The sequence below is a fragment of the Dermacentor silvarum genome, chromosome 1 (assembly GCF_013339745.2).
Source record: "Dermacentor silvarum isolate Dsil-2018 chromosome 1, BIME_Dsil_1.4, whole genome shotgun sequence".
Taxonomy (NCBI): domain Eukaryota; kingdom Metazoa; phylum Arthropoda; class Arachnida; order Ixodida; family Ixodidae; genus Dermacentor; species Dermacentor silvarum.
Genome location: NC_051154.1, coordinates 81740765 through 81756830, shown reverse-complemented (window position 1 = coordinate 81756830; position 16066 = coordinate 81740765). Strand labels below are relative to the sequence as shown.

At 44.7% G+C, this 16066-nt stretch overlaps 1 protein-coding gene across 1 annotated transcript in view; it reads left to right on the top strand.

The window, feature by feature from the left end:
* The first annotated feature begins 51 nt into the window (after positions 1-51).
* LOC119448518 (uncharacterized) overlaps positions 52-16066 on the top strand; it is a 55157-nt gene continuing 39142 nt past the window's right edge. The window contains exons 1-4 of the mRNA XM_037711789.2: positions 52-187; positions 6715-6865; positions 8490-8662; positions 14737-14986. Of these exons, the coding sequence (XP_037567717.1) occupies positions 124-187; positions 6715-6865; positions 8490-8662; positions 14737-14986 (638 nt within the window). The 5' untranslated portion in view covers positions 52-123. The remainder of the gene's footprint in view (positions 188-6714; positions 6866-8489; positions 8663-14736; positions 14987-16066) is intronic.

Below are 16066 nucleotides of genomic sequence, written 5' to 3'. Positions count from 1 at the left end.
TAGCGGCTTCCACGTTAAGGTAACCTTACCTGGGATGCTTTGTCTTGCAGTTACTTCAAGACGTATCACAGCTGCGTCCACGACGCACTGCGGTCAACAAGATGCGATGGACATTCGGACATAATGGACAAAGCGCTTGCCAACATTGAGCAGCACAGGCTTGCGAATAGACTGAACTGCGATAGAGGTAATTATAAGCTCTCGCAATATCCCTCAAAGATCGCCTTATTTTCGTCACACTACCAGAACAGCTGCATTGTCTGCAAGCTGCCGCTAGAACCCATAGTCTTGGCAGTGTAGTCGTGCCAATCCCTTTTTAATGGTCCAGCACGGTGGCGTTGTCTTCTCTTTTCCGTGAAAGAATGTTTATGTAACACGCATCTCACAGGCCCCACTGTGTGTGGCCTCAAAAAGTTTGACTCGTATTGTAGGGACTAAAAAAAAGAAAAACTAAGCGGCAGCTCACAAATAAAAATTTAGTAACTGGTTCCAATAACAACTAACAGTGTATCGTTGCGTAAGTAACGAACTGCCGTGATGCCTGCTAGTTTTGCACCCGATTGAAAATATTGACGGTTTATCTATCACCTGTCTTACGACATACAGCCCCAACGATTAACCAGTACGATTCGTGGCTCCATCTCCGGTGCAGCAGGCCGAAAGTATTGATGCGGCGAGAAGCGCTTGATTTGCTATAAGCACATCGACGTGCGACCTCTTGCGTTGCTCAAATTTCGGCAGCAGAGAGGGGTTCACAAATTAAGAATGAGGAACATGCTGTGCCTTTGTTGATGTTCGAGGATTCGGGCCCGATTGAGAGAGAGCTGGATGAACTAAAGCGACATTGTTGGGTGTCGTACCACATCCGTCTATAGTGCTGGTGCGTACAGCCCTTCAACACCAGTGTACTGCTTATATCATAAGCGGAGTTAAGCTTCTTGCTTTGCTCCTGAGTCCCTTGTCAAATTCTTCCATCGCAACTGTCACGGTATTTGTCCCTTGTTGCGGTTACATATTTTATATCACACACACACACAAAGAAAGTGGCACTTTAGAGCCTGTTCTCGAACACCTTCCGTACGGTCGAATTTCCAGCCAGCCTTGACAGAAAAATGCATTTAGATTTGTTGCGTTCGTTGAAGATGAGTAGAGCAACTGAAACGCTATCACCTGTCATTTTTAAGCGCGAGGAATTGTCGTAACCGATGATAACTGTTTTTCGACTATTATTCATGCAAGGGCTCTATAACGTAAAATGATTCCAAACGGTTTTGATTCCAATTTCTGCAATCAGCCTCTACGATTGGTCAAAACATTTTCGGGCCACTCCCAACTTCGCCTGTCTGTCACGCGACGTCACGAAAACCGCGATAGCTCCCCATCTGATACAACCTGTACACACTGATTATGCATGATTAAACCGCACAAAAGAAAAAAATAGTCATTCTTGATTCAACGCCTTTTCACCATTAGCCCTCTGCTATTGGTCCAATGTTCTCTGGCTACGCCACTACGCCTGTCTGTCACGCGACCTCACAAAACCGCGAAAACTCACCACGTCAAAGTGACGTGTACGCGAAAAAAATGCATTAATATGCCGAACAAAACTGAAATTTTCTGAATAGCCTCAGACTGCCCCGTTCCGAAAGGAATAGAAAATGGCTGCCCGCCGATCGCTCAGGCCCTCGCTACTCGCACCTGCCGGTGAGCATGTATTTATTTGCGCATGATAAACCTTTTTGCGTGGCAGTAAAACGTTATCGAGCCCTTTCGGCATGCATACGAAACCGCTCTGCCAACTCTTCCTTGCTGAGGATTCGTTTTAGCGGCATTGTTATCCCTCCGTTGCACGCCGCCGCGATTTTCGACCAGCCAGCGCAAGCTAAGTAAGGCGAAGCGAACCAATCGGAGAAGCCGGCACCACCCTCTTTATGCGGTTATCTATTTTCACTGCGCTGGCTCGGCCCCATCGAAACCCTCTCCACTAGAGCGTGCTCCTCGCCTCTTGTCAGCCAATTAGATAAGAAAACCGCTGAGTGTAGACAATGTTATTGGTTTTGAAAGCGACAAAGGTGACCTCCTATAAACGAGGAGAGTGTTCGATTGGGTTGTTCAGACAACGCTGCGGGTCACCGCCCGATGCTTGCGTCGGTGGTTACGTAAATTTGACGTCAGGAGTTTGGAATCAAACCAGTTTGGAATTATTTTACGTTATAGCGCCCCAAGTGTTGATCGAATTCAGCCATTTCTCAAACATGGATAAAAATTTTAATGGAAACGATTATTTTAAACTCAAACGAGTGGGAATCTGAAAACATTTAAATGAAACATGGCTCTTGTTCTTGGCTGTTTTTGCCCATGTCATGCCGTTTATTGGGACTAGCTTTGGGAAGGTCATCCGGTTGATAGCTCGAATTTATGGTGTCAGTAAGTCTCGTGATTTCAGGCCTCTTTTTCGAAGCAAAATAATGATATTCCGCTCAGGTAGTTAAGGCCCAACAGCAGCAATGCCAAGATGCCCTTTGCGAATGCGATACTGTAAGCCACAGGTCTCGCAGAGGAATTCTTGCAGTCGGCATTGCCTCTGAATTCGATCTAATAATGGAAAAAAGCTAGAAATGATGGAAAAATCTAGAAATGCACCCTGAATCACTTCGATACTTGTATAATGTCGCAGCAGCTAAGCGCGTAGTTTAATTATTTGAACGAACCGGTGTACTTTATTTTTACTACAAGAAGGAAAATAAGCGAGAAAACAATCGCGTAGGCCTTTAAGTGAACAACTTTCAATAACATTCGCTGCTCTGGTTACACAATGAGCGCAGTTGCAATCACGGGCATCTTGACAGGATAGTCCAAGATGGGATTCTTTGCCCGTTGTCGCAAGATAGCCAGTTTTGTGTGTCAAAACGCGCAAGAAAAAATTCCGAGGACGCCTAAGCACTTCTTATGAGTTGTGAATGCGAAAGCATTAATGTCCAATTGAACGGCGCTGAGCGGTCCTTCGAGTTTTGCGTTGCGAGTAATGTACCAGAGAGGTACGTGCTGCCCGAGCCAGCAAGCAGCAGTAGCCTGCGGTGCCAACGCCGCGTGCCACCGACGCGGTGATGCCCATCGGGCGACGCGTTGCGGTGATGCCCTCTCCCTCACGCAACACCTGGCGCTCTATCGCCCCAGCAGGTGTCCCCTTTCGCCCGCTCTGCCAACGCCTCCTAGATAGAAGGCCTATGCACTTCGATCGATGACGTCATGCTACCTTGCCCGACTGCCATCGAATCTTGGGGATGCTCCCGAGTAAGCCCCGGTGATTTTGACGTCACTCCGTTCGGCACACCGGGCTTCTCAGTGGACATTTCCGTCCAAGTAGCATGACGTCATAAAGCAGAGTGCACAGGCCTGCTATCTAGGAGGCGTTGGCTCTGCTCCGTCGTGAAGCGCTCTTGCTCTCGGATGACGTGGCGTCGCGGCGATACCCTCTCCCCTCAAGCGACACCTGGCGCGCTATCGCTGCAGCAGGTGTTCCCTTTCGCCCGCTCTGCTCCGTCGAGGCGCAGCTCGTGACGTGGCGTCGCGGCCAATGGGAATTCCGTCGAGGCGCGCTCGTCACGTGGCGTCGCAGCCAATGGCAATCCGAGTTTAGGTGCCGTTTCACTGCTGCAGATGACATTTGACACTTTTGCATCAAAAGTGAAATGTTAACGGTGCCAGATCGGAGGACAATGTGGTGTTGCCGATGTGGCACAACTTGTGCCCTGTCGGTTGGGGGCATAGCCGGCAGGCTTGCTTTCATACTATTAGCTTGACACAGCTGGGCCAGATTCATGGAGTTATAAAAAGAGGGCCTGTATTTACAAGAGGATCTTATGCCATAATTGTTCGTAAGATCAAATGCCAGCCAATGCTGGCATATTGGACATATTGTCCATATAGATTCCCATTGGACATATGGATACTGGACATATTAACGAAGGCGGTACGCCAATAGTAAACAGCCCTTACGTACAAACGCTTTGTGAATTCAGCCCCAGTTTTGTGAGAGGTGTCGGCCAAGCGTACATAGCATTCGTTCCGTACACTTGGTCGACACCTGTTCCAAAACAACCGAGATACATGGAGTGCTCTTGCTATGCAAATATAATGCAACACCCTCATTTCTATTCTATATCGGGATGCCAAAGTCCATTTAAGGTTCAGTGCATCCGGCTGTTATTATAACACGCTGGTATCATCATAAGTAGTTTCAAAGCGCATTTCAATAAAGCCAGCAGTGCATCCTGAGCCAGCACAACGAACTTGATTTCACCTATTTACGAAGGAACGTTAGCCATCAGACACTACCAGGTGCCCCTCTAAGCAGGCAAAAACAGCTGTAACACATTTCTGCAGTAACCCTTTGTTACTTGGAAACATCTCTATACGGAAAAATTATAGAAATAAATTACGCACAATCTGTAGTAGAAAAATAGAGATACAAACTTTCCTGATATGCTGGAGATGTTAGCCTGGCTGATCACCTGCCATGCTACTCCAGGTGCTGGGTGATAATTGATATACAGAGTGATCACATGGGTATAGAATCCGTAATTAAGCAGAACCCACAAGCTGTTAACGCTAGAAATCGGAATTACACTCGTTTCGAGCATGCTGCATTGTCATGTCATTGATTATTGATGTAAAGGAACGCTGAATTTGCTTTTCGTTTGTAATTATTATCCCATGACATAATAATTTGACCGCAGAAGTCATTATAACAGTAAAATGCTGTCAAGTTCTTTCCTATGCATCCTGCTCCTGTTGCTGCTTTAACCACAGTTTGACGCGACTAAACAGCGATCCCATCTCTGTGCTCGTTTCGTCATAACTGCAGGAAAAAAAATGTTTCTGACTTCTAGCGTGTTCTATTAGAGATGAAAGAAAAGAAAGAAAAAAGCAGGAACAACGTCTAAGTGTAACTTACTGCCGAAAATCTTACTAAGGCCTTGTATTTCAACAAACTGCTCTATGGAATGCCTAATAGTGCGAATCAGTAATCAATTTGAAATATGTGCAGCTTTGTCTCGAGCTGGTTTGTTGAAATGGATTCAACGAGTTTCACGGACAATGTCGTTGGGTTGTCGCCAGTTAGCTCTATCCAACCACTTTCTCACCATCACGAACGTAGCTTGGCTACTCAAAACAAAACAGCCTTCTGAAATTCAGCTGATTCTAAAGGTAACACAAACATGTTCGTAAAAATTCTGCACGCAGGGACCGCCACAACGTCTCAAAACGCGCGCCGCTCCGTCAAATGAATAGCGCCTCGGAGCCCTCCGTATACCTACGCGAAAGGATAGAGCGAAAGGATAGTGCCAAGTTACCGCGCCAGTGGCTGGTGCCTGGTGACCGCCGAGGCCGTCAAAATGACGTCGCGCGTTTCCTGACAGCGCTGTTGCGTCAGCCGTTCACGTATTCGTTTTCATGCAAATCTGTTTGAGGAGAACCCGGTCACCCCAAGCCACTTCGCACTTTTCCCGCACAGATAAAAAGATCTGTCGAAGATTCGTGTACGAAAGCGGTCGAAACGAGTGCGAGGGCATACTCGAGGTGGATGCAAAGCACATCACCGATGCCAGCGACTATGCCTGCGAGTAAGCAGACTGAGAAGCAGCTAGTGAAAGCGGTTTCAGGACACAAGTCGACCGCCTTGCAAATAAGACGCTATTTTCTTTCATCTAGGTTACTTCGGTCCTACGTCGAATGCGTCAGAACAGTTATGAAGTTGACATATTGCCCCCAGAAAGAGTACTTCCTTGAGAAAGAGGAAGATCGCATCAGGGAAAATATCGAGCAGTTTAATGTTTCTTGCAGTGATGTCATGGGTAAGAGCGTGCTTTTGCATAGGACATCGCGGTCGGTTTAACCACACGCACCTGCGCGCGGTGAGGTCGCCTTAGTCGCGAATGAAGTGCGAATAACAATATAAAGGCGGATTTTGACAGGTATACGCATTCAGCACATCATCAATGTGCGCATTATGCGTTATGGCGGCCCCAAAATGTTTTTAAGGGATGTGCTACACAGTGACGTGCGGGGCTTAGACAGCGCACTCAGTGCAGTTATACTTGTTGTGAAGGCGAGCAGCAATTGGCACAACCCGCTGTTTTTTCTGCTATTGATCCCGTGATTAAATCGTCTGCGCCACCTGCAGGGTGCTGTTGAAAAAGAACGTGACCTTACGTGCACCAGATACGGTATGTCTGGAGCATGAGCAGTCTTAGTCAAAAGAAACGAAGCTGCGGCTCGCATGATCGCATTTAGCTCGGGGATGACTATTGCATCCAATTTGCTCTAAGGCTCTGGAAATCAAGGCAATCTCTCGTCCTTACTCTCCAAAGATTTCTAGCACCAGGAGGTTCCACAAACATGACACGACGCAGTCGGGACTCAGCAGCACTCGTGTTCCTAGTGGCTTAACTTCTTTTGACGAAGGCTTTCAATAACTGTTATCTCGCGTGAGAATATACGTATATCATGCCTTTAGCGAAGGCTATACAGTAACAGGGCGCTTACGCCATATGCATGCAATGGATCACTATGGCTTCGAATGACTAAAGCTGCGGTACTTTATGGAAATACTTCTAAATAATATTTGTTGGCTCGTGCTTGTATTCAAAGAGTGCTCGGCTCAGCACTCCTTCTAGATCATTTCTAGTTATAGGACGCTTTTCTTTCCAGATCACATCGTGTACGCGCCACAAATGGATGATCAGTCGGCTTGCCACAAGCGCTCGGCGCTCCGCAAATTCTTTCTGTGTGGCCTAGCGTTCCACTACGTCACAGAAAAGAATGACAGCAGGATGAGCGAAGACCGGAGACTACTGTGCCAGTAAGGACTTCCTTTTTGTCTGGTCAAGGCACGCAGCTATGGGCACGCACGCACCATAGATGTGTGTCTGTCAATGCAATTGCTCAAAACTCCGCAGGCCTTAAATGCGGTGATTAGTAACGCCCGCTCCAATTTATTAGAGACAAAGATAGGTCGATGTAATGTTGCTTATATCGATTACTTTTTAAAGCAAAGTGCTGATGCGTCAAATTGTCTTGCAAAGCCCTTAGTGCACCTATGGCGTGATGATGGCTGATGATGGAGAACGATGAAAGCGTCAACGTATGCACGTGCACTGAAACATGGCGGTAGCACAACTGGTTGGCGGAAACCGAGTGATGGCGGCCACGTAGTTTAATGCAAAGCTTGCTCACTCAGGCGCAGGGAAACAAGGCTAATCGAAGCCAGAGGCGGTGAAGACTGACGACACATAAAATTTTTTAATGCCACGACAGCGTCAGTCTTCGTGATTTGCTCTTTTCCGTTGTTTAACCTTTATAACCTCCCTGACTCTATTTCGGTACAACAACAACAACAACAACAACCAACGATAAATCACTCATTTATAGTTGAAGAATATATTAATAATTAGTAATTTGTGGGTTCTACATGCCAGAAATACGATAAGATTATGAGGCACGCTATAGTGGCGGACTCCGGAATAATTTCGACCACTTGGGGTTCTTTAACGTGCACCCAATAATAGGTACACGGGCGTTCTTGTACTTCGCCCCCATTAAAATGCGACCGCTCTTGCCGGGATTCGATCCCGTGCCTTTGGGCTCAGCAGCGCAACGCCATAGCCACCACGGCACCACGGCGGGCAATAATAATAAAACCGCTGCTCCGACATGTAAGTGGGTGGCCGCGTCAGCTTTCTGCATATTTCGCAGGGTTCCTTGAACGGAGGAAAGAAGCGACGAACAAGAATACTGTAGGATGCATCAGGTAGTTATCAAAACATTAAGTTGGTTTCACACGCATAAATTTCGCTTTGTTTTTTAAAAACCTGGCGCATGTAAACGGGGAAACTCAGCATACACACGTCCACATTCTTGAAAACGAGATGGAACCGTGCTAGGGAGCAAGGTCGTGATTCATAGGGACGTGAGGTCTGAACAGTGAGCGCACATAGGGCTGTTGCCACGACGGCATGCGAAGAGGCTAAGCCGCGTTCGGTGCCGTCTTCAAGAGCAACTGTAGCTGCTCGGCTACCGTCCGTCTAACTAGCTTTGGCGGCATCTAGGTTTTAATGACGTGTTGAGAATGCCTACGACTGAAAACATTTTTTTTGTAGAACTACAAAACCGGTGGACCACAAGGTGAAAGGCTCGCCGATTACCTTATTTTGCTTGATGCATTTTAGAGTCGAGCATCGATACAACATGTTCATGCTCACTGGTTGCTTAGCGTTCGCAATTGCAACGAAACTCCGCATGTTAGTCAGATGACTGGCTTAGCACTTATACTGATTCCTGATTAGCACTTATACTGATTAGCACTATACTGATTATACGCAGCTGACAGCCTGTACAGCAGGCAAAAGCAAACCGATGGGCGAATGTACCGTTCTCTACCAAACTGTTGGTGACGTTTGGTTGCTATTGCGTTGTTTCTTCTTCAGGGCTGTGCACGAATATCAGAAATGCACATCCATGGCACTTTCTTCAACGGATTGCTTCATGGACGAGGCACTACGAAAACATGTCTCCTACTTTTCAAGCGGAGCTCTAGAAGACCAAGGAGTGGCCTGCAGTTCGGACGGCATGCCCAAAGCTCAGCGTTCACAGATTTCAAGTGAGTGTTGTAGCTACATTGGTTCTAACGGGTATTGCAGCGAGAAGGGTAGGATATTGTATACAGTGCGCACGAAATGTACAGTGAAAACAGCGTGACAAGTTACACCTACAAAGCATAATACAACAAAAGGTTGAAGCTGCCACTAAAGTAATAGGAAAATAACTTGGGTCTCTCCAAACATAATTTCACTGAGGTGGAAAAAAAAAGAAAGCTCAACTCACGGTGCCTCGACGTCAGGGTGACAGATGACGACAGTAAGCACGGAAAGAGGATGACTTCATGAGAGCGACAGCTCGCGCTTGCCTTTGTATAGAGCATGTGGTATTGACGATGGGACATATCTGCGGGAAGGACAAGTCATACAGTTTCATATTAAATTATAATTAATATAGGTGGGTCACTGGTACAGCCTTTCATCCAGCGTGTAGATGATAGGCAGTACGGATTTATCTCATCTTCAGTCTTCCGGTCATGAACAATATTCTACTTTCTTGTTTTAACCTAATATTCATGTTTCAAATTTGCCGTATGTCAATCATTAGCCTCGTTTACTCTCAAAATTTTACCATCGCATTGTTTTAGAACATCACAAATGATTGCTTAATATCTCCAAAACAGTTATCTATAGCTTATGCCCGCCTTATTTATGCAGTGAAAGTTGGATAAGAGAAGGAATTTGTGTCATTGTAAAATACCCCACTGCTCTAAGAAAACTTTGTGCGACCAGCACGCAACAACCAGCTGTAGTGCAATCAATCAATCAATCGATCAATCAATCAATCAATCAATCAATCAGCCATTTATTTATCGTGCCCAGGAACAACCATGAGGTCTAAGTGCTGGCACACGTATACATAGAAAAATAAAATACAGCAGGGGAATATCAGTAAAAAAAACAATGAATTAACAATAACAATCTTGAAAAGAAAAGTGTACATACAACACGGCGCAAAATGCATACATAAGAAAAAGGAGGAGAAGGGAAGTTGAACAAAATGTGAAACTAAGAGACAACAACGCAAAGCTCAGAACAGAATAATGACAGCGAGTTGTGAAAAATATCAAGATCATGAAAGTGGGCGTTATAAAGACTATATTCTGTGGATGGTTGAGTGTTGGTGGTGACAGGCAGTAACATGGAAAGGTCTGTATTCTTTGGTGAACTTGCACGGAATATGAAACATGATACAACTGAGTTTGAATAGAAACACGTCAGCCCGATTACGTTGGCAGCGAAGTAAGGGCAATGACAATAACCCGACAGTGCTACAGCAAGGCCCGGCGTCCGTGTTAGCAAAACTGTGATGATATATGCTTAGAAACTTTTTCTGGACCCGATCTATAATGTCACTGTTGGATCTAGAGATGTGGTTCGAGACGACCGATGCGTATTCGAGTTGAGGAAGACATATTGTTGTGTACAACTTGCGGGACGGTGTAGGAGAATTGAATTCTCTCAATAGTCGGCAAACAGAGCCAAGAGTGCGCATACCCCGCATTGCAACATGTTTAGTGTGAGCTGAAAAAAGTAAGCTTGTATCAAAAAGTAGACCCAGATCATTGATCTCACGGACCCTACACAATGGTACAGAATCTACCGAATAAGAAAAAGAAATGTTTGCTGTATTGCGGGTGAAAGTCATGACTTTCGTCTTAACAGCATTCAAGGTTAGGTTATTATCCTTGCACCATTTAGAAAAAGAAAGCAGGTTAGACTGCAGGATGCGACAGTCATCAACAGTGTGAATTGCCTTAAAAATCTTTGTCATCAGCATATAGAAGGAATGAAGAATGCCGAATGGCGGAAAGAACGTCATTAATAAAAATTTTAAAAAGGTGTGGTCCCAATACTGATCCCTGAGGGACGCCGCTAGTTGCCACGTAAGAAGACGACGTTTGGCCATTGGCGTTAACATAACATGATCTATCAATAAAATAACTCCGCAAGAGATTTACAATTGATGATTCAACACCAAAGTATGTAAGTTTGATCAGAAGCAGTGAGTGGCTGACCACATCAAAAGCTTTGCTGAGGTCACAATAAATGGTGTCGCGCCCTTTGGAGTACCAGCGAGGAGATCTGTGTCATGAAACTTGCGAGATTCGTGATAGTGGAGCGGCGGTGAGGAATCCATGCGAATTCGGGATCAACGCATTCGTCACTGTAAAAGAAAATATGTTGTGAAGAGCAAGCTAAAAAATCTTAGACGTGGCACAGAGAAGAGAAATTGGGCGATAATTTGAGACATCGGTTTTACAGCCAGACTTAAATCCAAGAAAAACACGAGCAGTTTCCCACATGCGAGGGAAAGTGGAAGTATTCAGAGAGTTATTAAATCTAGATGTCAATACTGGTGCAAATATACTGCCGTAAGCTTTTAAAATTGCGGAGGGGATGCCATCAGCACCGCAGGATAGGGAAGGCTTCAAGCGCTTAAGGCATTCGCTGATCAGCTTTGCATCAAACAACACAGGACTAGATGTAGGAGCTGTTGTGTGCTGCTGACTGACACCAGCGTTGAAACCTGATGGTTTATATAAGGGAGAGAAATAGGCAGCAAAACAATCCGCGACTATGACTTATACTCCTCTAGAGTCCAGCAGGCGAAAACGCACTCCGCGATTACTAGAGCGCTTGTTTATATACTTCCAAAATTCCGCCAGCGGGTCGGAGGCGCTCTCCTCCAAGAATACAGTATGAGTCATGATCCCGCTTATAAAGGCGTTTGCAGAGAGTTCGAAAAAAGCGAAATTATTCTCTCCACTTAGTAAGCACATGACTTTTGGATTTACGGTGCGCGCGATCTTTATACTTTAGGACAGTGATAAGTTCAGATGAGAACCAGCGGGGATATTTAGAATGTTTAGGACTATACTGAGGAATGTATTTGCGCATACTGATCAAAACATGCTTCGTAAACTGATCTATTTGGTCATCGACATTGGTTTTATCTGTGACTAGTGACCAATCGGTGGCGGACAAGAAATCGTACAAGCCAACATAATCACCCCGCTTGAAAGGAAAGCGAGAAGATTAATTAATGCCAGTGAAAGAGCTCTGCCTCAAGGCTGACAGAGAGGCAGTTATCTTAAGTGAGGGCTGAAACTTATCGGGACGGACAAGGGAAATGTCAGAACGGGAAACATCTATAACTTCAGCATTCGAGAGGCAAATGTCTAAATTACCACCAGAATTGGCGATCAAGTGGTGTTGCTGAAGAGAACAGAAGGACAGAAAGTCCAACAACAGGCTGCATATGTTCTCTATGTAATGATTATAATGAGAATATGTAAGCGTGTTCCAATCAATTCCTGGTTCGTTAAAATCACCAAGAAGGATTACTCTGTGCTTGCTATGAGAGGATAATACATTTTCAATAGGAGAGATGACCTTATGAAACAAGACAGGGGAAATATTCGGTGGTACATAGAAAGTCCCGATTAAAAATTTTTCACAGCGCGCGAGGCTGACTTCAAGCCAAATCAATTCCTGCACACTTTCTATGTCGTTGCGTCCTACACATCTCAGAGAACTGTCAACAGCAATAAGTACGCCACCACCTTTTTGTTTTAACTCCACTGAAGTCTGTCACTGCGGAAGACGTTGTAATGTGGTGGAAAAAAATCTCAAGAGGAAATTTTGCTGCAGAGTCAAGTTTAGAAAATAACAAAAATAGGAAAAGATGACAAAATGGCATTGGCAAAAACTTCAGGTGCCCTGGTGCGAAGTCCACGAACGTTTTGGTAGAAAATGTCCAGATTACACACCACTTTGATCTTTTGGAATTTTCTCGGAAGCATGAAGCCTGCCATCGTGTAATAATAATAATAATAATAATAATAATAATAATAATAATAATAATAATAATAATAATAATAATAATAATAATAATAATAATAATAATAATAATAATAATAATAATAATAACTTTAATAACAAATCTTACAAGTACAATTACATAGATCAGGTTCGACGAAGCCATCATATTAGTCATTTTTAAGTTTTATGGAAATTTTAAAATCGCTTGTGGTAAGTAGCATAATTCTTCTGTCCTAGAGGTGGATTATCCGAAGAGGCGTCATTACTAGCTTGAGAATTTTGAAAAAGCTTGAGAAAGCTTGAGAAAACTCATTTTCAGCTAATTAACAAAAATCACTATCTTCAGAATTAATTACTTTACGGCACATTTAGCAATTTACGAATTGTAGCCAGTGAGTTTGAATTTCCACATTCACGCCAGTTTGGAGATATGCGCCATCAAACTCGCCGTAAAAATGCACTGTTGTTTCACTTACTTTTGAAACAAAGCGCTCTTTTATGCAATGAAGCACACATGTAACTGGAACGCCCATGTATTTCGTCGCACAATATGGGCCATAAAAGTAATGAATTGTTATTAGTTGTCCGGCCGTCTAGTCTTTCCAAGGCATCATTTGTTCTCTTAAAAAGTTTTTCATCAGATAAAGAGACAAATATGGTCATATCGACCGCATAAATAATGAACTTAACTTCTGAAGAGATAAATACTATATCATTGATATATAAAAACAGTAAAAGGCCGATAATATTTCGCTGTGGTACCCCTGAAATAATTTGTTTCTGTCTGACACAACGTTACCAATTGAAACATACTGCTGCCTATGTGACAGGTAACAAAATTTAAAATTGTGAGTAATGGAAGTGGGAACCCACGAATACCGCAGTGCTTTAGTTTTCCAGACATTATGACATGGTGTATGTAATTAAATCCTTTAGTAACATCTACAAAAATTCCACCATCATATTGTTTTTCTTTCAGTTTTTGTAGTATCGATTCCTATTCGTGTAGCAGTGCAAGCTCTGTAGATCAATTCTTTCGGAAACCATGCTCGGATTAGTGACAATATATTTTTCACAGAAGCTAGAGAGACGGCTAACAATTTTTTTTTCGAGGCCTTTGCTGCGTTTTCATTATCTCTTTTCTTTTACTACAGTGCTATGGTGAACTAAAGCAAACACTCGCCAAGAATGTAAAAATATGCTAAAAAGACGAGGAAATGAAGGCTCGGGGGCTCATTTTTTACATTCTTGCCAGGCGTTTGCTATAATTCACCATGTGCCTCCCACGCCAGACGCGTTTCCGTTGACCCCTTGATTATATACTGTAGTGTTATTACACGCGCCTCTTGCGTTCGAAGAGAAAGTGCCAGTGTAACTACAACGGTTGAATATGCGCGTTATTTACGACCTTGCGAAAATGTGATGGGGCCAAGAAAAAAAAAAAAAGAGCTGAAGTATTGCGTATCCGGCGGATCGGTCGACATCTCCTTTGTACAGAGGCGGTCACTTCGATGTTGTTCTTAACGGAGCGATTTATGTCACGGAGAATGTTAATTCACGGTGGATCTCGAGTGTGGCGTGCCCTTTAATGACCGAAACACATTGGCGTTTATTACGGCGTAGTAGGACGCGAACCATTGTGAAGTAAGACCAGGAAAGGATCTTATATGCCCATTCTGTCCTGCTCTTCCGTCACCTTACTTCGCGTCGCATTACACCGCAGTAGGTATTAACACCAGTCTACCAGCAAGCCCAGCAGTGGTATTTGTTGTTCGGGGATCTTATATAAGTTTGCATGCGTGCAGTTAACGTAACGCACTGCATATGGGGGTCAGCAAGCAGTAGCACCGCAAAGAATAATAATGGGCGGCCAAGTCAGCAGAATATTAAACCTAAAGCGAAGTCTGGCCGATTACCGACGACATCGATGACATATAGGTGGTCGTCCGTGTGAGCACCGCTAACGACAGTCCTTACTGCTTATCTGCAGCTAAATAAATACTTACACTGCGATTCCTCCTATAGATTCGGTGACAGAAAGCGATTATATCAGTGCTTGGTGATAAAATGATATTTAAGTAAAATCGTTAATAGTTTTCTGCCTGAATTTAAAGTGTACGGTCAAGCGTATGAGCAGGGCCTATTAAACACGAATGGAAAGACTACCCTAGCCAACATGACAGCGGCGACTCGTAAAAAGCAATCGCCAACATTTTCGGCTTCTCAGCCTGTGGTGCACTTAAATTTGCAGGCAGCAAGCAACGTCTGCTGCACGCACAGCAGAAGTGCGTGGGGCGAGCAGTCCTGTACGACTTCTTCAAGTGCGGTCTCGAGTTCAACAGAATGGTGAAGCGGGCCAACCGCGGTGAAACCAAATTCAAGAGAGCCTATTCACGCAAGAAGGGCAAGCGGAGCTCCCGCAAGCGGCAGAAGCCCATTGTCGTCCCTCGAACTGCCTTCAGGAAGCCCCTGGTACACGCGGAAAGCCTGGTGCTATGCGAGTAAGTGCAGTGGCATCACCACCTTGTAAACACGATAATTCGCGCCCTGCACTGTGCTCCACTGAGATGTAACGCCCAAGTGTTCCACCGAGGTGTAAACACAGTGGAGGAGACTGAGTGCTGCCCTGGCAGTGCTCCGTTAAGTGAGCATGAACTATATAGAGACCGGACTTAAGGCAAATGACCCCCCTCCCCTCCACGTTCTTTCTCCTTTGTATTCACACCATGATACAAATGAGGGAGTATGCTGGTTTAGAACTGCTACCACAGTTCTCTGTGAATGGCTACATTGGCCGTTGGTGCATAAATAGCATAAATATTCCCATTTAAGGCTCATTCGCACGAAAATGCGTATCACAGGGCGACATGTTTTATTGCGTACGGTAAGTAGGAGCCGAAAATTTTGTCGGTCGGTTGGGTACTTTCGTTCCTTGGTTCGTCATGCCTTGGTTCAGGTGCACGTGGTACCAAGCCAACAATCTAAAACTTGAATGCGAGGGCTACTTTGGAGGACGCGATACGTTGCGCGAGCGAATAGATATAAGCAAAATTAAGTGTCACGAAAATAGTTTTGTATGTAAATACTTGCGTGAAGTGAAGGGTGGTGTGCGGGATAGAGCGAACGATAGTGCTTGCAGTGTCATGCCGAAGAATTACGCTGGATATAATGTAGGTTTGTTGCGTTACTCGGCAATTTAAGGGAAAAGCAGATTGTGCGAAAGTCAGGAGCACTGCAGCACTGTCTTACAGGAGTGGCGGGGGACGCATCTTTTCGTTGTAAAAGAGTATGTGCAGGTGCGGAATGTGTGCGCATGTGCAGACACTATCTGGCAAGTGGGATAGAACCACGCATATTCCTGTCCTCCTACGAGAGTAAACGGCCCTAAGACATGGTTTCGTTTGCTTTTCCGCAGCTAAGATAACACTCATCAGCCGCAATAACTTTTCATCTCCTGTTCCGCAATTCATGTGTGCAGGGGCATGCGCTCTTGTAACCGAACTATATTGAGATACCCGCAGTGCACAGACAGCACTTTCTTTTTTGCTTTTAATCACTTTGTCACAAAGTTTATAGGGTTT